At 38.3% G+C, this 27,489-nt stretch overlaps 1 protein-coding gene across 7 annotated transcripts in view; it reads right to left on the bottom strand.

The window, feature by feature from the left end:
- The window catches only part of CFAP70 (cilia and flagella associated protein 70), a 90,485-nt gene that overhangs the window by 26,041 nt on the left and 36,955 nt on the right, over window positions 1–27,489 (bottom strand). For all 7 annotated transcript variants that reach the window (XM_057530452.1, XM_057530455.1, XM_057530454.1 and 4 more), the window contains 10 exons: window positions 20,091–20,261; window positions 19,070–19,150; window positions 17,403–17,494; window positions 14,519–14,579; window positions 14,002–14,196; window positions 12,354–12,485; window positions 7,117–7,242; window positions 4,917–5,050; window positions 4,680–4,795; window positions 4,257–4,481 (listed from right to left, as the gene is read on the bottom strand). In XM_057530452.1, coding sequence (XP_057386435.1) covers window positions 4,257–4,481; window positions 4,680–4,795; window positions 4,917–5,050; window positions 7,117–7,242; window positions 12,354–12,485; window positions 14,002–14,196; window positions 14,519–14,579; window positions 17,403–17,494; window positions 19,070–19,150; window positions 20,091–20,261 — 1,333 coding nt within the window. The remainder of the gene's footprint in view (window positions 1–4,256; window positions 4,482–4,679; window positions 4,796–4,916; window positions 5,051–7,116; window positions 7,243–12,353; window positions 12,486–14,001; window positions 14,197–14,518; window positions 14,580–17,402; window positions 17,495–19,069; window positions 19,151–20,090; window positions 20,262–27,489) is intronic.

Genomic DNA, 27,489 nt, shown 5'->3' with positions numbered 1-27,489 from the left:
AGATGGCACATAAGCTTTTAAGATACTGCGTATCATATGTCACCAGGCATGGTGATAATGGGGAAGAAAGACTATGCATGTGTGGAGGCAAGAAGTATATGTGAAATATCTATACTTTCCTTTTAATCTTGCTGTGAACCTAAAACTGCTCTAAAAAATAAAGTGTATTTAAAAATAAAAGATTAATATGAAAAATCATATTCTAATATAATTTTTAAACCTAGATGAAATTGATGAACTCTAAAAAGTATAAAATACCATGAATAACACAATAAGAAATACAGAATGCAAATTCTTTTTTTTTTAACATCTTTATTGGAGTATAATTGCTTTACAATGGTGTGTTAGTTTCTGCTTTATACCAAAGTGAATCAGTTATACATATACATATGTTCCCATATCTCTTCCCTTTTGCATCTCCCTCCCTCCCACCCTCCCTGTCCCACCCCTCTAAGTGGTCACAAAGCACCAAGCTGATCTCCCTGTGCTATGCGGTTGCCTCCCACTAGCTATCTGTTTTACATTTGGTAGTGTATATATGTCCATGCCACTCTCTCACTTTGTCACAGCTTACCCTTCCCCCTCCCCATAGCCTCAGGTCCATTCTCTAGTAGGTCTGTGTCTTTAGAATGAAAATTCATAAAGATTAATAAAATGAAATGATAGTCAATACCTCCTTTGCCAAAAACCCCAGGTCCCAGTTGTTTTATGGTTGAGTTCTGCCAAATGTTTAAGTCAAAATCAATTGTATCATATATAAGTTGATACAGAAGAGCAAAGGAAAGGTGCCTAATAATCTTGATTATAAAAATAGATGACAAAAGAAAATTACAGGCTATTTCATTTATGAACATAGATGCAAAGATCCAAAATAAAGCATTAGCTATTCAAATCCAAAGGTATATTAAAAACTAATACATTATGATCAAGTAGGATTTCCAGTTATTGCAAGGATTGTTCAATATAAAAGAAATCTATCAATGTTGTTCACTATATTAATGGATAAAAGGAGAAAATAATTTTATTTTTTTCAACTGATGCAGAAAAAGAATTTGATAAAGATCAACACCTATTAATGAAAAAAACTCTTTGGAAATTAAGAATAGAAGAGATCCTCCTTAATTCTGTAAAGGTTTTTCAGAAAAAGCTTACAGCATATATTATATTTAATAGACAAACTTTAAACTCATTCCCCTTAAGACAGGAAAGAAGAAAATGCTGAACACCACAACTAATATACAACATATTATTGTAGATAATAAAAAGACATGAGTAGTATGAGGATTGGGAGGAAAACGTAACACTGTCATTATTGGCAGATGATATGATAATCATATTCTGGAAAAAAATAATAGAATTAATAATCTACTTGAAAAAAAAAATAATCTACTTGAATCAGTAAGAGTCAAACAAGATTGTCATATACAAGTTCAATCTAAAAAACAATAGTATACACTAAAATCTAAAATGTAGAAAATAAACAGCATACACTAAAAAATACTAGCAATAACCAACTAGAAAACATAATTAAAATAAGATACTATTATGATAGCAATGGAATCTATAAAATATCTATGAATTACTTAAACTGGGCCTCACTGGAAAAAAATGTTATAACTTTAATAAAGAACCCAGAAGATGACCTGAGTAAATGGAGAGATCCTCCACACACTTGGATGGAATGGTTTAATAATATGTAGATGTTAATTATCCCTAAATTTATCTATAAATTCAATACAGTCCAAATAAAATTTCCAACTGGACTTTTAATGTACTTGATAAACTCACTATAAAATTCATACAGATGAATAAACATTCATGAATAGGTAAGTCAGGTATAAAAAAGGCAAGTAAATGGGAGAACCTCATATGCCAGATACGAAGGCATACTATAACACCACAGCAATAAAAAGAGTGTGATATTGTTTTAAGATCAGACAAATGAGACAGAACAGAGAGCTCAGAGACATATATACCTTAAAGCAAAGGATAAAAGATGATGGTTTAATAGATGGTTTTGAGAAAACTAGATCTATATGTGGAGAAAAATAAAATTGGATGCCTACCTTGCATCACAGTCAAAGATGGACTCCTGATAGATTAAAGATCTAAGTAGGGACTTCCCTGGTGGCATAGTGGTTAAGAACCCGCCTGCCAATGCAGGGGACATGGGTTTGAGCCCTGGTCTGGGAAAATCCCACATGCCACGGAGCAACTAAGCCTGTGCACCACAACTACTGAGCCTGTGCTCTAGAGCCCATGAGCCACAACTACTGAGGCCGCGTGCCACAACTACTGAAGCCCACACACCTAGAGCCCGTGCTCTGCAACAGGAGAAGCCACCACAATGAGAAGCCCGCACGCTGCAATGAAGAGTAGCCCCCGCTCACCGCTACTAGAGGAAGCCCACACACAGCAACAAGGACCCAAGGCGGCCAAAAATAAATAAATAAAATAATAAAAATAAATTTAAAAGAGATCTAAATGTAAAACTAATATTATAAAGTTAATTGAAGAAAATGTGACTTGAGGCAAGAAATATTTAAACAAAACTTCAAAGGCACAAAACTACAAAGCATTTGGAGAGTTGAACAACACAATCAACTAATTAAACCTACTTATAGAGCACTCCACTCAATGATAGCAGAATACACACCCTTTTCAAGTGTATATGGAATCAAGACAGATCAAACACTAGACCATAAAACAAGTCCAAATAAATTTTAAAGGATTCAAATCATGCAAAGCACATTTTCTAATCACAATGAAATTAAATTAGAAATAAAAAACAAAGACATCTGGAAAAATCCCCAAATATTTAGAAAATAAAAAACATACTGTTAGATAACCCAGGGTCCCAGCTATTCAACTTCTAAGTATTTACCCAAGATAATGAAAGTATATGTCTATACAAAGACTTGTACACAAATATCCATAGCAGCTTTATTTTAATAGTCCCAAACTAGAAACAACCCAAATATATATCAACAGGTGACTAAATAAACATAGCGTGGTATCTCTGTACATCAGGATACTGTTTAGAAATAAAAAATGACGAACTACTGATATGGGCAACAACATGTTTGAAACTCAAAATAATTAGGCTTAGGGGAAGAAGTCAGACAAAAAAGAGTATGTACTGTGTGATTCTGCTTAATTCTAAAATTCTAGAATATGCAAACTCATCTATAGTGATAGAAAGTTGACTGGTTGTTATCTGGAAATAAGAGCAAGAGAAAGAGATTACAAATGGGCACAAGGGAAGTTTTGGGGATTTTGGATATGTTCATCATCTTGATTGTGGTGATGTTTCCATGGGTGTGTTCATATGTCAAAACATCAAATTGTACATTAAATATGTGCAGTTTATGAAATGTCCATTATACCTCAAACTGTTGAAAATATATGCTCACAAAATAACAATGTACAATAACTTATAAACAAAATAACATATGCAAGAAACACATAAACAGGGCTTCCCTGGTGGTGCAGTGGTTGGGAGTCTGCCTGCCAGTGCAGGGGACACAGGTTCGAGCCCCGGTCTGGGAGGATCCCGCATGCCGTGGAGGAACTGGGCCCGTGGCCCACAATTGCTGAGCCTGTGTGTCTGGAGCCTGTGCTCCGCAGCAAGAGAGGCCGCGATGGTGAGGGGCCCACGTACCGCGATGAGGGGTGGCCCCCGCTTGCCACAACTGGGGAGAGCCCTCGCGCAGAAACGAGGACCCAACACAGCCATAAATAAATTAATTAATTAAAAAAACAAATTGCAGCCTCCCTTTAAAAAGAAAAAAAAAAGAAACACATAAACAAAAATACACACATTAAACACATTAGAATGACTGATTTCCTAAAGTGGAGGAAAGGAGAATGTCAATGAAGAACAGGAAAAAAATACAGTGTATAAATAAACAAATTTAACAATCACAAGAATGGGACCTTACATACTGGGGAAGAGAGTGAGGGGAAAAAGAATGAAATTTACTCAGCTAAAATGATACCCCTTTTAGGGATACACAGAGACAGTAAATTCTCTAAGTCTCAAAAAACTGAATAGCAACAAGTAGAAGCTTCCAACTTTCCGTCACATGAATGAGGAAACACTTAGAAGGTCTCTTTCCTGGTATCCCTGGAACAACTCAAAACTCCACCTTCTCATTCATTTAACAGCTATTTACTGAGTACCTACTATGTGCCAGGTCCTACTCATAAGGCCAGTAATTTTTTCCAATAGCCACTCATCATCTCCCTGGTCCTACCTGCTGGGGCTTCCACCTTGACTGCTGCTGTAGAAGAACCACTGGTTATTCCCCAAGGGCCTAAACAGGAGTCTGCTTTCCCTCCTTCTTCAACATACTCCACAGTACTGGTGCGCGTCTGCTTTGTAACTTGTGCCTGAAGCACTCGTGCCTGAAGCTGTTTGAAGGCTTCATGAAATGCCATTTCCATTCGAATATCATTGTTTTGAATTTCATAGTACAAGCCTGAAGAAAAAAAGATGTTGAAATAAATGTGACTAATTTCCCACCATCGTATACTGAAGAATGACAACATTTCACTTAAATTTCCCACACTTTTGCTAAAGTTTAAGAACTACGTGATGAGCCATTTAAGAGTGGAAAGAGAAAGGGAAAATCTTCTAATGAAAGAAAACACATTCATATCACAGGAAAATATCAAACCAAGTAAAGTCCAGGCTACAACATTAGTTGGCTCCAAGCAAGTAGCATCTTCAAAGAAAATTTCTGCCTGTTCATAGTTCTCCATCAGGACAGCCAGGACACCACACAGCAACAAGCTGAGAAGAGACCACCAACATGATTAACAACATGGTCCCATGTCACAGTCATGGAACCAAGACAATTTCATATAGAAGCTTATCTGCTCCTACTCATTCCTTATCTCCCTTCCAACCATACCTGTGGATATGATTCTGGTTCAGGGAAAGGGCTTTCCGAAAACACTCTTGTGCTTTGATATTGTCTTCAGTTAGGAGGCAGAAGGCACCGTAGTCCAGCCAGTGCTCCAGGTTCTGGGGCTCACGAACCAACCTCTATCACATGAAACATCAGGAGGACCAAGGCTATTGTGACGCCATGTCATATTCTTTATGCACACAACATCACATAGTAAGCACTCCATAAATACTATAAGCTCTATGAAAGTAGAAACTATGACCTCTTTTTTTGCTTACCACTGAATTCCGAATGCCTAGAACAGTCACTTCTCTGGCTTATAGTATGTGGTCAATAAGTATTTGTTGAAATAATGTAAAAAATGAATCCTCAAGTCATTGCTTCCTAGTGTCAGTGTTCTGGTCATCATACGCTCATCCAATTACTTGGGAACCAAAAGGTTCATTTTATATTTCATTTTAAAGATTTACATATAATCATTTCTGTCACAGTCTTGAGAATGCAAATATAAGCTTATCCACAAATAAGTAATAATAAAAGCAACTCATAATGAGTTAAAACTATAAAACATTGCTGAAAGAAATTAAAGAAGACATAAACAAATGGAAATACATTCCATGTTCACAGATTGCAAGACTTAATATTGTTAAGATATCATACTGTCCAAAGCAATTTACAGATTCAATGCAATATCTATCAAAATTCCAATGCTGTTTTTTGCAGAAATATAAAAGCCCATTCTAAAATTCATATGGAATCTTAAGGGACCCTGAATATCCAAAACAATCTTTAAAAAGAACAAAACTGGAGGACCCACACTTCCTGATTTCAAAACTTATAAAGCTACAGTAATCAGTCTGATACTGGTATAAAGACAGACATAGAGATCAAGGGAATAGAACAGAGAGCCCAGAAATAAATCGTAGCATATATGGTCAAATGACTTTTGAGAAAGGTGCCAAGACCATTCAATAGGGAAAGGACAGTCTTTTAAGCAAACTGTGCTAAGAAAACTGGATATCCACATGCAAAAGATTGAAGTTGGACCCTTACCTAATACCATATACCAAAAATAACTCAAATGAATCAAAGACCTAAATGTTAAGACCTAAAACTATAAAACTCTGAGAAGAAAACATAGGGCAATAGCTTCACAACACTGGATTTGATTTTTCCTCCAGCTGGCTATGTTCCCATTAAGTACGCATTTTTCCCTCTCCCCACACCAAAACCTTTGCACCAGAGGAGGGGTGTGCTGAAGCAACTGGGGCCCATGTGCATACAGAGGTCCGATGCACTGCCTGTGTAGGCATCAGCGGCTCTTCTCAGATGCAGCCCAGGGTCGAGTCTTTTCCCTGGTTGTGGCCCCCCAGATCCAGTGCTGTGCTGTGGCATGGTCTACGTGGGGCTGGAACATTGGCTTGGCTTGGGCCCAGGTGCACGGTGAGGCAGCCATGGGAAACCTGGCAGCCAGTAGGGCAGACCTCTCTCTGCCTTGCCTCAAGGGCAAGCCAGGACACTTGCACCCCTCAGGAGCAGAGTCCAGGCTTCTCCAGCCTTTTTGTCCATCCCAGCAGTCCTCCAACCAGCCAAGGTGGCTTGTCTCCTCTGCATAGGAACCCAGGACTGGGATACCCAGTCTGTGGCTTGACCCACTCACTCCCCAGTGTGGGTATACACCAGTGCAATCTCCCCTCTCCTCTGAGTCCCCTCCGAGGGGCACAGATCCTAACCAGATCACTTTTCTTCCCCTTCTACTCAATTGTGTGTGTATCTTTCTTAGAGCCTTGGTTGTACAGGAGTCCTTCTGCCAGTTTCCAGTTAGTTTTCAGTGAGAATTGTTCCACATGTAGATGTATTTTAATGTGTTTGTGCTGAGGAGGTGAGCTCCATGCCCTCTTACTCTGCCATCTTGATCTCTGCCTCTCGAGGTTCATTTTCTGCATACGGATAACCAACTGTTCTAACATAATTTTTTGAAAAGACTACCCTTTCTGCATTGAATTTGTAAATTTGTAAACAACTTTGTCGAAAATATAATGGCCTTATTTGTGTGCACCTATATTTGGACTCTGTTTTATTGATCTATGTGTCTATCCTTTCACCAATAAGGTTGGATTTTAAACAATCAGAAACTACTGTTTATTATACCCATATTGTACAAATAGCAGTAATGACAACCACCAGAAAGATGTTTAATTACCTCTTCATAGTACACTGTTGCCATTTCATAGTTCTCATTGACTTCTGCTTCGAATGCAAAGAGTCGAAGCTGTTCACTGCTGGTATAAATGGTTGAAGGAGTGCCTTGGACATCATCTGGCATGGCCTTGTCATCATCAAGATGTTATGCAGACAAAATGAAGCAATTACAAGTAGAGAAGTTTTATAAGAATAAACCAAATGTGAGACTCTAGTCATGATGTCAAAAAAGATATCGAGGTTTCTTACAGTCTTGCCAATACACTAAGAGAGTGAGAGGGAACCAAAGGATGAATATCAAGGGTGAAATAGAATCTCAGGTATCTGAATACCAACAGTCTAAGCTCATGGAAGTGAGTAAAAAATTATTCAGGGCACAACTGCTCTCTTCAACCCTTAGGGCAGCCAGAATCCCTAACTAAGTCACTTCTAACCTCAAACAGCTTCTTTCACTTTCTCTAGTGTACAGACAAATATTATCATTTTTTAGGTGTCATGACATGAAAAGAGTTGGCAAGAACTAGCTAGAGTCTTTAAACATCAAGAAAACACGAGCCCAGGGTAAATCTTTGGCAGCTACATCTACATTTTCAGTGGGATATATAGACAGATAGATTCTACAAAGGAGACATTTTAGGAATAGCCAGAAAGGTAGAAGGAAAAATAATATATCCTATATACCCAGATAGGAAAGCAAGTCTGGTAATAACAAGTAATCTCTTGGGCCAGACGCTATGGCCAGGGAAGACCCCCCCCACCCCACCAAATTCTTTAACTACAAATAAAAATAATATCATTGACTTTAACAAGTAGAGTTACTAAGGAATGTGAAGAGTAAAGCTAAATTTGAGATGGGCCAAAGTGAGCTTTCGATCATTGATTAATGCCTCTGTTCTTTGTTCTTTTTAATTTTGGTGACTTTGACCTCCAAATCCCTACAGCAACACACTGCCATGCCCAAACCAGAAATATTATACCTCTAATATCCACTCCCCAAACCCACATTACAAGCCTTCTCCCTTCTTGTCATTTAGTCCCCTTAAAACTTCTCTCTGACATCCAATATGCCCATCATTTCCCAAATGGATAAGCCTGGACCTCATGATTTCTACTCATACTACTCTCTCACCAGCACACTCAAGTTCTGGGCATCCTTGTCCTTTTCCTGCACTTGCCCAGAAAACTCCCAAATTAAAACAATCCTACAATCGGATTTCTTCATTCTTAGACAGGAGCTGCTAACCGATCCTGAAGAAAACCGCATACAGTCTTAGCTGAAGGCCTTTAATACTCCCAGCAATCTATGTATTTGTCCTTGTTCAGCAACATTTTTCATAATGCTGTGCACTATCTAAATTTTCTTCAAGCTTTTCATTCAACTCTTACCCCTTCACTTTCAGTAAAGGCGTTACTTCACAGAAGAAATAGAAATCATTAGGCAAAAAAACCCTCAACTTTTGAATCCTACACCCGAATTGTTCCTTTCTGCATCCACTGTATCTCTTTCCCTTCCGTCTCAGAGGACGAGGCATCACATCCGTCTCTGTTTCAAGGCTAATCGTTCCATCTAAATTCTTGATCCTTTTCCACTTGTATATCCTGAGTTTGCCATTGGTTGTTCCCTCTTTTTCCTCAATTTTCAACTTCTCCCAGTCTGCTGACTCTTCCTAAACCTGTGGACGTTCTAAAGACTTTTCCATCTTAAAAAGAAAATCTCTAATTTCTAGCTACTACTTTCCAACTTCTTCCCTTCATCTTCCAACTTCCTGAATTTATATTCCACCTGCTTCCTAATCACTCATTTACTCTTCAATTCATTATCATTTGAATCCACTTCATTAGCCCAATGAAACTGCTCTGTAAAGGTAACAACAACCTCCTTATTGCCAAATCCAATAAAACCTTTCAGGGCTTCCCCGGTGGCGCAGTGGTTGAGAGTCTGCCTGCTAATGCAGGGGACGCGGGTTCGAGCCCTGGTCTGGGAAGATCCCACATGCCGCGGAGCGGCTGGGCCCGTGAGCCACAATTACTGAGCCTGCGTGTCTGGAGCCTGCGCTCCGCAACAAGAGGGGCCGCGATGGTGAGAGGCCCGCGCACCGTGATGAAGAGTGGCCCCCACTTGCCACAACTAGAGAAAGCCCTAGCACAGAAACGAAGACCCAACATAGCAATCAATCAATCAATCAATTAATCAATAAAAAAAAAATAAATCTTTAAAAAAAAAAAAAAAAACCTTTCAGATTTTTTTCTTTTTTCCCCAGGTTTATCAAGATATAACTGACATATATCACTGTATAAGCATATATTGACTTAACATATATTGTGAAATTACTACTGCAGAAAGTTTAGTTAGCATTCATCATCTCATATAGATACAATAAAAAGAGAAAGCAAAAAAAGAAAAAAAATTTGTCCTTGTAATGAGAACTCAGGATTTACTCTCAACAGTTTTCATATATACCACACAGCAGTGTTAACTATAGTCCTCATACTGTACATTACATCCCTAGTACTTATTTATCTTGTAATTGGAAATTTGTACCTTCTGACCTCCTTTCTCCAATCTCCCCTCCCCCTACCCCAGATCTTGTTTTTCTTGAACTCCTCAGAGTATTTGACAACGCTGACCATTTTTTCTTCTTAAAATTTTCTTCCCTTAGATTCTGAAATACCACTGTCTTCTGGGTCTTTTACCTTTTCAACAATTTACTTGTCTCCTTTATTAATTCTTTTACTTATCCATCCCTTAAATGTTGGTGTTTCCTCGGGTTTTGCCACCAGCTTGCTTCTCTCTCTACTCGTGCTTTTCTTGGCAGCTTCATCTATGACCACAGTTGGACTAGCATCTATATACTCAAGGCTCCCAAATCTTATCTCTAGCCCAGATCTCTCTCTTGAGCAAAACCCCACAGGAGTCAATGTTTAAAACTGAATTCAACATCACGTGCCTTCCACCAAATTTGCTTATGTTGTATTTCTTGTCCTAGTCAATGGTATTGCCAGCTACCCAGTCACTGAGACTTAAACTTAAGAATCTTTGCTCTCTTTTCCTCCTTAGTATGTAATAACCAGTTAACATCACCAGTTCACCACCTCTAACCCATCCTACATACTGCTATCAGAGTGCTTTTTGTAAAATGTAAATCTAATCATATTATTTCCCAGTATAAAATAATTAAATTTATTGCATCTAACTGCTAATAAGGGAAAAAGTCAAAACTTCTTTGTGTGGCATATAAGGCCTCCATCCACGCTCCCAGCTCCCCTACCAGGAACTGATCCCTGGCTTCATCGCCTGTTTCTCTGTCACTCAACCACTTCAACCTCTGCTCCTGAACCATATGCAGTTTCTGTATATGCCATATTCTTCCAAGCTTCTAAGCCTTTATGATGTTCTCTATGACTCAAAGGCTCTGAAACATCTACTTGGAGAGCTTCTTTTTAGCCTTCAAGGCCCAGGTCGAGTCACAGCTCCTCTGTGAATCCTTCCCTGAAAGATCTCAGGGTGAAGTTGATACTTTCTTTAGGCATCCCCTAACCTGCTCTACCATGGACACACCTCTGTCACAGCACTTACCTCACTCTACTGCAGTTATTTGTATTTTGTGCCTCTCTCCTCTACTAGACAGGGGCTCCTTGGGGACACAGGCAACAGTAATTACCATCTCATGCTCAGTTCTCAATTGCTTTCCAAATCAAATCATCCAAATCACCTGTGCAGGATCGTTCTCTTAACCCTAGGATACTGGACACTCCTACCTCTTTCAGGAAGGCTGAACAGGTGAAAGAAAAAGTGATGGTGGCCGAGGAGAAAAAAACAGTGAAGGAAAGAACAAATAGAATAGAGACTTTGGGGGACTTCCCTGGTGGCACAGTGCGGTTAAGAATCCGCCTGCCAATGCAGGGGACACAGATTCAATCCCTGGTCCAGGAAGATCCTACATGCCGCAGATCAACTAAGCCTGTGCACCACAACTACTGAGCCTGTGCTCTAGAGCTGGCGAGCCACAACTACTGAGCCCATGTGCCCTAGAGCCCGCACGTCACAACTACTGAGCCCACGCGCCACAACTACTGAAGCGTGTGCACTCTAAGGCCCGCATGCCACAACTACTGAGCCCGTGTGCTGCAACTACTGAAGCCCACATGCCTAGAGCCCGTGCTCCACAGCAAGAGAAGCCACCACAATGAGAAGCCCGCGCACTGCAATGAAGAGTAGTCCCCACTCACTGCAACTAGAGAAAGCCTGTGCGCATCAACGAAGCCCCAACGAGGCCAAAAAAAAAAAAAAAATCCACCTTTCCTTTAAAAAAAAAAAAAATAGAGGCTTTGAGGATGCATAGCTGGTTAGAGACTACCAGGGGGACAAAAACACTTCGATTTTGTCTTTGTTTTCAAACAAACCACAACTGCATACATAAAAAATGAGCAGGGCTTCCCTGGTGGCGCAGTGGTTGGGAATCTGCCTGCCAATGCAGGGGACACAGGTTCGAGCCCTGGTCTGGGAGGATCCCACATGCCGCAGAGCGACTAGGCCCGTGAGCCACAATTGCTGAGCCTGCGCGTCTGGAGCTTGTGCTCCACAACAAGAGAGGCCGCGATAGTGAGAGGCCCGCGCACCGCGATGAAGGGTGGCCCCCACTTGCCGCAACTAGAGAAAGCCCTCGCACAGAAATGAAGACCCAACACAGCCATAAATAAATAAAAATAAATAAATAAATAAAATTTTTAAAAAAATGAGCAAATGAAGGCAAGATGTAAGATGTACAAATATAAACAGACAAGTGGGAGACCAGTCAGATAGAAAAGGCATATATGACGTGTCATTGTCATTCAAGTATAATATCTGAAAACTCATAGTTTTTCTTTGTTTTGATTGTCAGTCTTGAAGAAAAAGTTGAGAACTGCACACATTCATAGAATAAATAGAATAATTTTTTTCCACAATTTACATAGCTGATTTTATTTATTTCTTATCCATCAAATTTATGACAGTTATGAAATTAATTTTTCTATGAAGTTGAAAGAGGATACCCCCTTATTTTCCCTAAAATTAGTCTTATAACTTAGGCAGTTTCTTATTCATCTTTGTGTTTTCAATGCCTAGCACAGAGCAGACTCCCACAAAAATGTTTGTGGAATTAAGGAAGAAAAGAAGCAAGAAAGGAAGGAATCATTCAGAGGAGACCCTGATGACCTACAGAGAAAAGGAAGGGTTCTTAGCTCTGAAGCACTTACTTGATTTAAGGCCACATGCATCTGATCCACCAAGAAAACATAGAGCTCACTAATAAATTTCTGCAGTTCCTCTTGGCTTTCAAATGCTGTTGTCTTCAAGTACTTCTCTCTCACAATCTTTACCACAGCATGCTGCAAGAGACACATATCACCATCTGATAACACAGTCTAGCACCATGCTAACAGCACAGGCCTCCCGTGAGTTTCTGACCTAAGGCTCATCAGAACTCCAGGAGGTGATTGATTTTCCTTGGTGACTGCTAGACTGTTGGTTCTCTGATTTTCCCCCAATCAACATACCCCACATGGCTTCTTTTCTTAACATCACCATCATCACCAATATGGTCAATACAGGATTCATACTTTGTGAAGAGAGTCATAAAGCCAAAAATACCTTAGCATTATGTTTATGCATTACCTTTCTCATGGTGGCCACATGATTCAAGGGAGAAAAGGAGAAAGGCCTGATTTGAGAGTTTGGAGAATGGAATCCTGGTTCTAATCCTGCCACTGTACAACCTCATAAATTATTTTACACTTGGTACTTCAGTTTCCTCATTTGTTAAATGGATATGTACTCCTGGTATTCCTATCTTGCTTCAGAAGATGATTGAGAAGCCAAAGAGAAATAACAGGTGGTGAAATTTAAAATGCTGTACAAATAACATACTGCTATAGCCAGGACAGCGTCTTCTTTTTTCTCCCCTAAGTTAACATTATTGCCAGGTTTTGTACTAAGCACTTTCCATGCATTATCTTATTTAATTCTAATAATGACCCCATGTGATCATATTAATATCATCCCTCATTGTTAGGCAAAAAATTGAGGCTCAGAGTGGTAAGGTCACTTGAGACACAACTGAGATGTGACTATGTCACCTGAGAATAGCCTCTTGCCTCCATGGATATCAGCTGTTTTTCCCTTTGTTACTTCCACGTGCTTTCTTCCTATCTGTTTGGTATAGTATAGGGCACATAGTAAATGTACATAGAGAGGCAGTGCAGTGTAGCAGATAAGAATGTGAGTCTGGAGCCAGACTGCCTGAATTTACACCCCATCTTTGACCTTTACTAGCTCTGTGATCTTGGGCAAATTATCTAACCAACTAATGTTGCAATTCTCCATCTGTAAAATGGGGAGTACCTATGTCATAGGGTTGTTGTGAGGATTAAATTAGTAAAGTATGAAGCATTTAAAAATGTATCTGGTATACAACAAATAATAAATGTTAGCCATTATTATTTGGGAAATTATTATTAAGTAAATATTTCTCAAATCTTAGTGATTCTATGGACTAGGAAAAGGTTTGTAATGGGAGACAGAGATAATTAGTCATGGAATCAATACCAGGTACAGAGTTTCTGCCTGCTAGTGCAACATGAAATCTGGCCCCAAATCTGGCCTAACTTCAAGTGAAGAATTAGTTTCTTAAAAGCTTACACTCAGGACAGATACTGAACCATTCCAAGGCTCTACAGGAGTGGAAGGATGTCTCCAGACATTCTATCATAGAGAACACAGCTCTTTGCACCAACATCAAGGAAGGTAGAGCAGAGATGAACATAACCAGAGAAAAAATGATAACTAGGTATGTAGAGAAGATGCTTCATAAAAATCCATGGAATCATTAAATAAATTAATATTTACCTTGAGTTGTTCTTTAAAAGCAAAGTATTTTCCAGAGCAATTAAGTTCATAGTTGAGCTGGCACTTCTGCTCCTCCAGGGTTTCACTATCCAGATCACTCCCCACTTTGACTGCCTCTTTTCCAAACATCCTGTGATACTCATTCAGAATGGCTCTAGAAATGTTCTTGATCTGCATGTGGTAGTCACTCACCGCCTAGAAAAATACAAAATGTCTGGTAAAGAGGCCTCAAAGAGGTCAAGACATGGAATGGAAGTCTGAAACTGGATTGGGTTTTACATTCAATAATACTTTAGGTATAAATTGCCCTTTTCTTCCCAGCTCAGAAACCATCAGCCAAAGATTAAACACTGTATACTCTTCACTGAATGCCACTGGTCACAAATAGAAGCAGGAAGGAAAATATGTGAAGCTACAATTTCTCCCCCTTTCTGGAAAACATACTGAAGAGCCCATGCATTATTTTCACATGGGTGCACTCAACATCTTAGAGTTTCACCTTGGCTTTGGTACTTGCCTTCTGAGCTCCTCCCGTCCGACGGGTAAGAGGCGGCCTTGGAGGTATCATTTCCTTGACCCTGTATCAGAAAAAAACAAGACAAAACAAAACTTTATTATATGCAGATTTATGTTCTTTTATTTCCCACCTCTTAAGGTCTAGGTGAGGGAGATCTAAGGTCAGTTGCCCATCACACTTGAGCACTGAGCTATTCTCTCATGTAAGAACCTCGACGTGAACCTCAGAACAGCATATGGCTGTGGACCAGACAAGAAGAAAGCCACTAAGCAGCTAGCTGGAAAGTAGCTAAGTTGCACTTCTGGCTAATTTGAGCCCTGGCTTTACCCTTACACATTTTTTTAAACTGTTGTACACAAGCTGCTTGACTCAGGGGTTAGAAAGAGGTGGGTGTTATGACTTTATGTGTACTCAGTTGAGTCTCTGAAAGCACAAAGTTTTGTAAATATAAATGGTACAGGCAAGCAAAAGCTTTTCTTTCCTTTCCAATAGGATAAAAAGTGTACTCTTGGTCATAATTTATAAGACTGCATTAAGCTACAGTAATGATATCAAACTTTATGGTGAATAAGAAAATATATTTTATCACAGTCAAACTACTTATGCCAAAACCTCTACCTTCCATTTTCATGAGCTCTTACAAGAACCTAAAGGAAATTAAGTTATAGCTCTTCCTTCTTACAGTTTCACATTCCTACTGAGGTATACTACACTGCCTTGAAGTTTACAAAAAAATTCACAACTTCAATTTTTCTTTAATAGGTCCTGTGTATGAGGAAATCCCCTGGTGGTCCAGTGCTTAAGACTTGGAGCTTTCACTGCAGTGGCATGGGTTCAATCCCTGGTTGGGGAACTAAGATACCGCAAGCTGCGTGGAACGGCCAGAAAAAAATAAAGTGAGAATAGGTCCTATGTAATTTTATACCTTGCTCATAATTCCTAATTTTAATTTTATTTATTTTAATAGATAATATATCCACATGATTCAAAACTTAAGACGTATGAAACAATATATAGTAAATTGTCTCCTTCCAACCTTGTTGTCCAGCCACCCAGTTTCCTCTCCAGAGACAACGTTATTCATTTATTCAAAATATATACTGAGTGCCTATTATCCATCAGGCACTTTTCTAGGTGCTGGGGATAGAGCATTAAACAAAACAGACAACAATTCTTGCCCTCATGGTGCTTACATTTTAGTCGGGAAAAAAAGACAATAAATACCATAAATTGGTTAGTGATACGTGCCATAGAGAAAAACAGTGCAAGAAGGCAGACAGACTATGTTGGGGGCTGGGGGTGGTGGAGTTGGGGAGCATATTTCACCAGGGAAAGACGCAGTGAGATGACAGTACTTGAGTATGACCTGATGGAAGTGAGGAAACAAGTCATGTAGGTATCTGGGGTAAGGAAATTATAGGCAAGGCAAGCAACAAGTGTAAAGGCCTTGGTGCAAGAGTGTGCCTGGCATGTGTGAGGAATAGCGAGAGGTCAGTTTGGCTGGACCGAAAAAAATGAGGACAAAATATATGCAGAATACGTAGGCCCTTGTAGGCCACTGTAAAGCCTTTGACTTTCACTCAGAGTGTGATGGGGAGTTGCTGGTAGTTTCTGAACAGAGGAGTCACATGAATTGACTTCCATTTTAATACAATCATTATAGAACCCTAAAATAAGAATAAATTGCCCAAATGTCCATCAACTGAAGACTAGAAAAACAAAATGTGGTATATTCATAGAATAAAATACCACTCAACAATAAGGAAATGAAGTACTGATACATGCTACAGTTTGGATGAATCTTGACAGCATTATGTTAGATAAAAGAAGTCAGTCAAGGGCTTCCCCGGTGGCGCAGTGGTTGAGAATCTGCCTGCCAATGCAGGGGACACAGGTTCGAGCCCTGGTCTGGGAAGATCCCACATGCCACAGAGCAACTGGGCCCGTGAGCCACAGTTACTGAGCCTGCGCGCCTGGAGCCTGTGCTCCGCAACAAGAGAGGCCGCGATGGTGAGAGGCCCGCGCACCGCGATGAAGAGTGGCCCCCGCTTGCCGCAACTAGAGAAAGCCCTCGCACAGAAACGAAGACCCAACACAGCCATAAATAAATAAATTTAAAAAAAAAAAAAAAAAAAAAAAAGTCAGTCAACAAAGACCACATATGGTATGATTCCATTTTTATGAAATGTCTCAGAGTTGGCAAATCTATAGACAAAAAAGTAGGTAAGTGATTGCTTAGGACTGGGGTGCAGGGTGTTGGTGGGGAAATGGCATGAGGGTTGGAAGAAATGTAGAGGGATTGAGAATGTACATGGAGACATTACTCCCCATTTTATAGAGATAAAAAGGATATAAAGGAATACTATGAATAATTACACATCAACAAACTGGATAATCTTGATGAAATGGATAACTTCCTAGAAACACAATCAAAGCACTGTGGTACAATATAAAAAGAGTTCTAAAAAATTACATATATTTACATGTGACAAGGGTGCGTGTGTGTGTGTGTGTGTGTGTGTGTGTGTGTGTGTGTGTGTATAATATAGGGACTTTACAATAACTCCAGAAGGATAAGTACCAAGGTGTTAAAAGTGGTTATCACTGGGTGAGTAGAAAGAAATCTGGGTATTTTTAGATACTTTCTTGTTGATTTTTTTTTTCCTTGCCTATCTTGAAATTCTCAGGGTTTTTTGTAATTGGCAACATACTGCTTTTATAACAAGAAAACAAAAGTAACAAAAGAAACTTATCTGAAAAAAAAAAAAAGAAAACTGTCTGCTGCTTAGCCCAAGAAAAATTACATTTACGTGGACAAAATGACTTCCTTTTATTTATACCTAAACTGTCTTGCAAAGCAAGTATGAGAACCATTGCTACACACCTTCTGGCTAGTTCCTCTGGCATTCGCTTCGGAACCAAGGCTTTGTCCAGCTCAATCTCCAACACAATGTATGTCCCTGCTTCTACATATTGCTGTAAAGACATTTTTCTCTAATTTATTCTTTCCAGAAAAACAGATATTTATGAAAAAATTTTAGTAACATAAGATAATGCTCACAATATAATAAGTGAGAAAATTGTGTATATAACTATATATAGTGTGATTCTGACTTAAAACATTTTTTACATAGAAAAATAACTGGAAACAGAAATAGTAACACTGGTTATCTCTTGCAGAAAAAGGTTTTCAATTTTATTCTTGGACACTTCTACCCCAGCTGAAGTCTTGTTTAATTTGTTCGATACTGTTCTTGGAATTGTTTCAAGTGAATGCCATTCTTTCTTCTACCAAACCTCTTTCAGGAGTCATGAAGAAATAACCTCATAACCGTCTGACATTCCCACCCACACCCTCCTATGCGCCATCTATCAACTTCAACCTCATGGACATTTCTACCCAGATTCTTGCCAGCATCCTAACTATCAATACAACATGTCCAAAACTGAACTTATCATTTCCCCTATATCCATCTCTATTTTTACTTTTCTCTTAATGATTCTGTCATCTTTCCAGAAAGTGAGGCTTGAAACCTGAGTTATCTTTAACTTTTCTTCCTCAACACCCCAAAGCTTTCAAATTCCACACCCTGCCTCCACAGGTTTTTTACTTTATTTACTACAATCCCTTCCCTAGGTTAAACTGTTATCAACACTCATCTGTACTGTAAATAAAACCCATAAACTGACATCTGAAGCCCCTACCACAACTTCAATCTCTTTTCTCCATATCCTGGCAAGAGTACTGCCCTGAAACACTCATGAGGTATTATTTCTACGTGACTTAAAAAACTTCAGTGTGAGTCTCTATGATAAGGCTTAACAGTCCCTCATCATCTATACAATGAAGCCCAAACTTTCTAGCAAGGCTTTCAAAGTCTTTCTAAAACTCAGCTCAGTCTCTGTCTTCTTTATCACCTCCTTCTAGAACCATTATTTTCATTTCTCTATACCATACACTGAATTAATTGATGTATCCTGAATTCTACTACCTTCTTTGTGCCTTGACTCAAGCTGTTCTCTGGTCCTGAAATTCTTCTCCTGAAATTCATTTGGCAAAGGGCTCTCTTTATCTTTCACTACTTAGCTTCGATACCACCTCTTCCTGAAGTCTTCTGAGACTGCCCCATCTGACTCCTCTGAGGCCACATAGCACTTTCATTTGTACCTCTACTACAGCATTCATCAAGATTCTGTCTTACAGTTAGCTATGTACCAGTCTGTTTTGCCCACCAGAGTGCTGAGTGTCCTGAGGGCAAACGAATAAACGCTGCAGATGATGCATCTTTGCATCTCTCATAGTGCTTAATATAGCATAATTAATAAAAGACAAATTTTTAATGCTAGAAAGGACCTTGAAATTAATCTGGTATCCACTCCTTTTAGAGAGTCTCAACAAGACAAAGAAATTTACCCAAGGTCATAAACTAGTCGTGGCAAACATGGGATGGTTACTCAGATAATGAGCATTTTCCACTATATCATACTATCTTGCTCAGTAAAGGACTGATGAATTTAAACTTAATTTTCAAACTCTTCATGCATAGTTACCTGTCCTTCTGGATTGTTGCAAAGAGAGGGTTCAATTTCCAAAGGAGTATCTGAGCTCTGAGATTTTATACTAGGTGCTTGCTGAAAGAAAATAAGCACACCTCAAAAATTCAATTCTTGGGACTTCCCTGGTGGTTCAGTGGTTAAGAATCTGCCTGCCAATGCAGGGCACACGGGTTCGAGCCCTGGTCCAGGAAGATCCCACATGCCGTGGAGCAACTTAGCCCGTGTGCCACAACTACTGACCCTACCTTTTAGAGCCCACGAGCCACAACTACTGAAGCCTGCGTGCCTAGAGCCTATGCTCCGCAACAAGAGAAGCCACCACAATGAGAAGCCCGCCCACCACAACAACAGAGTAGCCCCCACTCGCCACAATTAGAGAAAGCCCACATGCAGCAACGAAGACCCAACGCAGCCAAAATAAATAAATTAATTAATAAATAAATTTTAAAAAATTAAATTCAATTCTTGGAACTTCCCTGGTGATCCAGTGGCTAAGACTCTGCGCTCCCTATGCAGGGGTCCTGGGTTCGATCCCTGGTCAGGGAACTAGATCCCACATGCCGCAACTATGAGTTCACGTGCTGCAACTAAAGATCCTGCATGCTGCAACTAAAAGATCCCACATGCCGCAACTAAAAATTCAACATGCTGCAACTAAAGAAAAAAAAACAAAAGATCCCACATGCTGCAACGAAGACCTTATGCAGCCAAATAAAGAAATAAATAAATATTTTTTAAAATAATAAATTTTTTTTTAATTATTAAAAAAATTCATCTAGCCCTCTCAAGTCCTCCACTTTGGGGAGCTTGTCCAGAAATTAATAAAGCTGGTTCTTTGACTTCTAAAAAAAAAAAAAAATTCAATTCTTACATGATCTCCACAATAGCAGAAGCAAGGACCATTATGTTGCATCAAAACGCAAGCTAAACTGAGGCAATTCATCAAATGAGAAATCAGTGCAAGCCTCTGGAATGTAACAAAACCAGCAAAATCATCACCTTCTCAACAACCTACCACATCCCCAGGCCTAGGCCTTGCTTCTATATCCTTTTCTTTGACTGTTTTATCTTCTTTCAGGTTCTTAGAAATAACTGGTTTGGACATTGGAGAATTAATTCCTCCTATTTTATTATTCTGAATCAAATTATGGCCAGTATCCCGGAACAAGCTAAATAAACACTTGGTCTGAAAAGAAAGAAAGAAACAAAAAAATGTAATGACTCACAGGCAAATGAAACAAACTCAATAGAAACCCACATTATTCATTAATATCATTTAGTTTTCTAGACAATTTCAATATGGTACAATCAGAGATGGATAGGAGAAGCAAAAAACAATTGTCTTGCCGTACTTGTTGAACAGGTGAAACCATCACAGAAACATAGCTGCCTACCCTATTTTTTAAATTAATAAGAGAACTTTCAACCTGGCTTGATTTGGTGTCTCATAACTTATTACCAGAAAGCTTTTAAACTTTGACACATAATTTCAGATTAACTTTAAGTGATAGAATTTATTTCTGTACAAGAAATATTATCTGCCTAAATACTACTGGCCTATCAATTATAATTGAAAGAATAGTGCAAGTTTAAAGTAAACATTTGTATGGGAAAATTCAAACTATAGATAAATAACTGGAAAAGAATCTTAAAATAATTTTTAAATTAAACAACATGGATGAATCTAAATGTAATTTATTCTAAGTGAGAGAAACAAGACCAAAAAAACAAAACAAAAGAGGGGAGAAGTGGACAGAGGTGGGAGAGAAGGTTAACAGATGAGGATAATGGATATTTTCATTATCTTGATTGTGGTGATAGTTTCACAGATGCAAACCTATGTCAAAAGTTTTAAATTGTACACTTTACATATATGCAATTTATTATATGTCAATTATACCTCAATAAACCTGCTAAAAGACAGTCCAACAATATTAAAGAAAAATTATAAATCCTAAATATCACTCACAATCCTACCACGTCTACTGTAATTGCTGTATTTCATATATTCTAAGATGCAAACTTTTTCAAATTTTAACATCTCTGGAAGAGAGAACATTACATGTAAGTGGTATTATACAATATGTAGTCATTTGTGTCTCCCTTTCATTTAGCATAATGTTTTTGAGGTTCATCCATATTATAGCATGTATCAGTAATCATCCATATTATAGCATGTATCAGTAGTTCACTTTTTTTTTCTTAATAAATTTATTCACAAAAAATAGTGAGACTGTAGCGGGTCTGGGGCTGTACATGGGCAGGGGCCTGGGGAGCTCTGTATATGGGGCTGGGAGACAAGGGAGCCTCCAGGTGGAAGGGTATTTTTTAATAAAAAAAATAATGGGAGGTACAACCACCCCCTCCCCCCTCCCCTCTCCCCGATTAAAAAGACACAAAAATAGACGTCTCTGAGGTAAATGGGGAGCCTGGGGGCTTAAGGATGTTGAAAGGGTACTTCGTGTTTTCTGCCGACACCGGTCACACAGTGGAGCATTCTCCGATTCTAGCTCTTCTTCCCTGGTGAAAAGGCTGAAACTACCCTGCAGAGATACCTTGCCCCCAGCAAATCCTTTCTTGGGGATGGGCAGGAACAGGTCACAAAAAACCTCGAAGGTCGTGGAGCGATACCCACAGGCCTGGCACTTGAGACAACTTTTCAACTGGCCTACAAACAAGTCCACAATCTTGCTGTCCTCTCGCTCCAGGTAAGCTTCCCATTAGGTTGGCTCGGTCGTCACCACTTAACTCAGGTTCTAGCAGAGCCCCTCCAGGGCAGGGTGGGGAGGGAGCTGGACTGTTGGCCGGGACTGGTGGAGCCCGGCGGCCTCGTCAGTTGATTTCGAGGTGTAGCAGCTCCATGAGGAGCTTCAGAAACTCTTGGGCATCCTGCTGGCTGTATCCAGAGAAGGAGGGAACATATTTCTTGAAGACAGCTCGGAATCGAGTAGGATTCACAGCTTCGCAGGAGTCAGGGTGCCACAGGGCACCAATCACATCTGCAAAGGCTTCAGAGTTCACTCTTTTTTAAAAACAGCTTTACTGAGATAAAATTAACATTCCATACAATTCACCCATTTAAAGTGTAGTCAAAATTCAATGATTTGGGGAAAAAAAATCTGATTTACAGGACTAAGCAGCACCTTCCTGAGAATGTTTTTCTGCTTGGTTGAAACACATGAAATATTTACAATTTTGGATATTCTCTGTTTAAGCTAGGGGTACTATATAGACTGCTAGCCCATGAAGATTAAAATGGAATTCACTGGGCAATATCTAACCAAGTATCAGAATGGAAGAGGCCACCAACAAGGGTGAAATCAGGTTCTGTTTCAGCAGCAAGTCCAACAGAGACAAGGAAGTAAATTATTCGAGTTTTGCTCCAGGAAAAAAAAAATTCAATGATTTTGGCATATTACATTAATTGTAGTTCATTCCTTTTTTATTGCTAAATAGTATTCCCTAATATAGATATGCCACAATTTGTTTATTGATTCACCAGTTGTGGGCATTTGGACTGTTGTGAGTTTTTAGCTATTATGAATAATGCTGCTATCAACATTCACGTACATGTCTTCATGTAAATGCAGGTTTTCAGTTCTCTTGGGTAGGTTCCTAGGAATGATTTGCTGGGTTGTATGCTAAGTTTATGTTTAACACAGATTTTCTATATAGTTGTTCTGCCAGGTATTGAGAGCGGAATATTGAAATTTCTAAATGTTACTGTCAAATTGTCTATTACCCCTTTCAGTTCTGTTGGGTTTGACTTCATGTATTATGAGGTTCTGTTGTAAGGTGTGTATTCACCTATAATTTACACATGTATTATATATAATAATTTATAATTTATAAATCCTATCTTCCTGATTAATTGACCCTTTAATTATTATGACATGCCACTCTATGTCTTTAGTACTATTACTCATCTTGAAGTCTATTTTGTCTGATATAAATATAGCCACTCAGCTCCATTATGTTTTCTATTTGCATAGTATATCTTTTCCATCCTTTTACTTCAACTTATGTGTGTCTGAACCAAAATGTATTTGTTATAGACAGCATATCATTGAATCTTGATTTTTTTTATTGAAGTATTAGTTGATTTACCATATTGTGTCAGTTTCAGGTGTACAGAAAAGTGACTCAGATATATATGTTTTTCAGATTATTTTCTATTAGAGGTTATTACAAGATATTGAAAACAATTCCCTGTGTTCTGAAGTAAATCCTTGTTGCTTATCTATTTTATGTATAGTAGTTCATGTCTGTTAATCCCATACTCCTAATTTATCCCTCCCCCCACCTCCTTTCCCCTTTGGTAACTGTAAGTTATTTTCTATGTCTGTGAGTCTGTTTCTGTTTTGTATATAGATTCATTTGTATTATTTTTTAGATTCCACATAAGTGATATAATATTTGTCTTTCTCAAATCTTGATTTTTTTAAAATCCAGTCTCATAATCTCTTTCATTGGGGTGTTTAGACTACTCACATATAATGTTATTGTTGAAATATTTACATTTATATTTGACATTTGGCTATTTCTTTTCTATTTATCTTGTCTTTTTTGTTCCTCTCTTCCTTCTTTAAGTGCCTTCTTTTAATGTTAAATATATATATATACTTGAGTGTATGCATATGGTATATGTACACACACACACACACACACTTTTCTTAGTGATTGCTTTAGAGATTACAATGTACATCTGAACTAATCACAATCTATTTCACAATGAGACTAACTTAATTCTGATAAAATATATAAACTTTACTGTGCTATAGCTCCATTCTATCCTCTCTCCTTTATGCTACTATTATCATATAAATTACATCTATGTAAGTTACAAACCCAATAATAAAACTAATGCTTTATACAGTCACATCTCTCAAAGAAGTTAAGAGCAAAACTGAGAAAAAATATATTTCTAAAATCTTTTATACTTAACTTACATTTAACCATTTCTAGTGCTCATTTCTTCTTGTGGATTCAATTTATCATTTGGTTCATATTCTTTCAAGCTGAAGGACACCCTTTAGTAATCCTGGCAAGACAGGTTTGTTAGCAACAGATTCTTTTAATACTTGTTTATCCATGGATGTGTTTATTTCACCTTCATTTCTGGTTGATAGCGTTTTCATTCAGCAGTTTGAATCTGTGTTTCCGTTGCCTTCAGGATTCCTTGTTTCAGATGAAAAATCAACTGTTAACCATGTTGGTGCTCCCCTGTAAGTGATGAATCATTTTTCTCCTGTTGAATTCACAATTTTCTTTTTCTTTCAATAGTTCACTATAATGTGTATACTATAGACCTCCATATGCTTATCCTACCTGGAATTCTCTGAACTTCTTAGGTATGTAGATTAATGTTTTTATCAAACAGGGGACATTTTCAGACATTACTTTTTTAAACATAATTTCTGCCTCTTTCTCTCTCTTTTCTCCTAGGACTCTCATTACAATATGTTGGTTGCTCTCCACCAAGATCTCCATTTCAACCAATGACACTGTCAGGCATGGGTCCTTCACCCACTGCTCCAAATTTTGTGAGCCCTCTCTGTGGCAGCAAAGTTGCTGGCCCTCACAGCCCATCCTGCCCTAGAAGAATCACCTCACTGATTAAGCTAAATTAGAGTAGAGGCAGGGGGAGGTGGTTTAGGAGCAGACCTAGGCAAGAATGCCTCAAACTCCATTGTTTTTCATGCATGAATACTTCTCAGTTTGTTGATGCCTTTGGTCAATTTCCAGAGCACTGAAATGGCATTTTGTCAATTTGTCCAGCTTTACAGTTGCTTTTAGGGGGAGAAAATTTGACAACCTCCTCACTCAGACATACCCAGAAATGTCTCCTCCCCAATATTTTTCATATATTTTAAAAATTATGATTATATATTTTTAAAAGTTGTGATCATAGTGGATGTAGTTCTATATCCTTTTTCATTTAACAGACTATCACATGCATCCTCTCATGTTTTTAAAGTTTTCATGAGAATAATTTTTAATATATGCACAATATTCTCCTTCATATGGGTATAATAAAAGTAACAGGCAAGGGCTTCCCTGGTGGCGCAGTGGTTGAGAACCTGCCTGCCAATGCAGGGGACGCGGGTTCGAGCCCTGGTCTGGGAGGATCCCACATGCCGCGGAGCAACTGGGCCCGTGAGCCACAGTTGCTGAGCCTGCGCGTCTGGAGCCTGTGCTCCGCAACAAGAGAGGCCGCGATAATGAGAGGCCCGCGCACCGCGATGAAGAGTGGCCCCCACTTGCCGCAACTGGAGAAAGCCCTCGCGCAGAAACGAAGACCCAACACAGCCATAAATAAATAAATAAATAAATAAATAAATAAATAAATCCAAAGTTAAAAAAAAAAAAGCCAAAGTAGCCCATTTAAAAAAAAAAAAAAGTAACAGGCAAAAATGTTTGTGTGTCAACTGTATCCCTAGTGCTTTACATATGTTATCTCATTTAATATGTAAAACAATTCTAGGAAACAAGCAGTGTCTCCATTTTACTGATGAATAAAGTTGAGAGAAATTTAGTCACTTGCCCAAAGTCAGTAAATGGCAGCTTGTCTGGCAGTTCCAGAATTCAGTCTAGAAACTGCCTGACATCAACGCCTATAACCTTTCAATTATGATATACTGTTTCCCTCAGATTCACCAAAAATATCTTGATATGACTGATACAATAAAGTGCTTTATATTTTAGGAATAGTAGCCATCTTCTGATATGTATTCAAATATTTTCCCCAATTTTTTAGTTACATTATAATTTGTTAATGATGGTTTCTTCTATGTATAGAAGATTTTTATTTTTTGGCAATCTAAATCTTTTATATCTTTCATTTGTTTTCAAGCACAGTAAGTCTTCCCTTATTTCATATCTTTAATTAATAGACACTTCTATTTTTATAGACTTCACATTTAACTTATTTTAATAAACTCACTTGGAATTTATCATGATCTATGCTATATGTAAAATTTTTGCTTTCTTTTTTTCATTTAACTATCTACAAAACATTAATGATTATCTTTTTAATGGATGCATATTCCACCATTTTTATTTACAATAATTTACTAATCCTTTCTCTATTATTAGACATTTAATCTTAATTTTAGTTTTGCTATTATTGATCCCCAAAAGTTTTCATGAATAGGAGGGTTTTGATCCTATTAAATGATTTATTTTAGACAAATCCCTATAAGTTTGATTTCTGATTCAAGGATACTTATACAGAGTTTATTACTCAGTTGGTTTTCAAATAGCTGATGGATCTTTCATGACTCTATTATTGAGAAATACTTGTCCTAATAATGATAAAATAGTAATGCGTTTTTGTTGTTATTACTGTTGTGTTTCATAAAGCCTCATTTTCTCCTAAGAAGAAAAATGATAAAATTGATTTTTCACTTAAATAAATAAATAATGTGTATGTTAACATTTTAACATCTGAAAATTACACGAACCATATTATAGCTCATTAATCAGTACATGTATTTAAGTTTTTGTATACTTAACACAAAAGACTTCTTTCATTATTCGGAAGATTTTCTTTCCAACTTTACTGAGGTAAAATTGAAATACAGGCTTACTCTGGAGTTATTACAGGTTTGGTTCCAGACCACCTCAATAAAGCAAATAACTGTAATAAAGCAAATAATGGTTATTTTGGTTTCCCAGTACACGTAAAAGTTATGTTTACACTATACTGTAATCTATTAAGTGTACAATACCAGTGTCTTAAAAAACAATGTACAGGGACTTCCCTGGTGGCACGGTGGTTAAGAACCCCCCTGCCAATGCAGGGGACATGGGTTCGAGCCCTGGCCCAGGAAGATCCCACATGTCATGGAACAACTAAGCCCGTGTACCACAACTACTGAGCCTGTGCTCTAGAGCCCACGAGCCACAACTACTGAGCCCACGTGCCACAACTACTGAAGCCCATGTGCCTAGAGCCCGTGCTCCGCAACAAGAGAAGCCACCACCGCAACGAACAGTAGTCCCTGCTCGCCACAACTAGAGAAAGCCAGCACACAGCAACGAAGACTCAATGCAGCTAAAAATTAAAAAAAAAAAAGTACAGATCTTAATTTAAAAATATTTTATTGCTAAAAAAGGCCAAAACGATTACACTAGTGACAACACAGATCCCAGATCACAATAACAAATATAACAACAATGAAAGTGTTTGAATATTGTGAGAATTAACAAAATGCGACACAGAGACACAAAGTGAGCAGATGCTGTTGGAAAAATATCACCCATAGACTTGCTCATCTCAGGGTTGCCGCAAACCTTCAAGTTGTAAAAAAAAATGCAAGATCTGTGAAGAGTAATAAAGCAAAGGGCAATAAAATGAGGTATGCCTATATAATAAATTACATATTTAAAGTATACAATTTGATCAATTTTGA

Source organism: Balaenoptera acutorostrata, chromosome 16 (genome assembly GCF_949987535.1).
Source record: "Balaenoptera acutorostrata chromosome 16, mBalAcu1.1, whole genome shotgun sequence".
NCBI classification, from domain to species: Eukaryota; Metazoa; Chordata; class Mammalia; order Artiodactyla; family Balaenopteridae; genus Balaenoptera; species Balaenoptera acutorostrata.
Note: the sequence above shows the minus strand (reverse complement) of the source record. Positions and strands in the feature narration are given on the sequence as shown.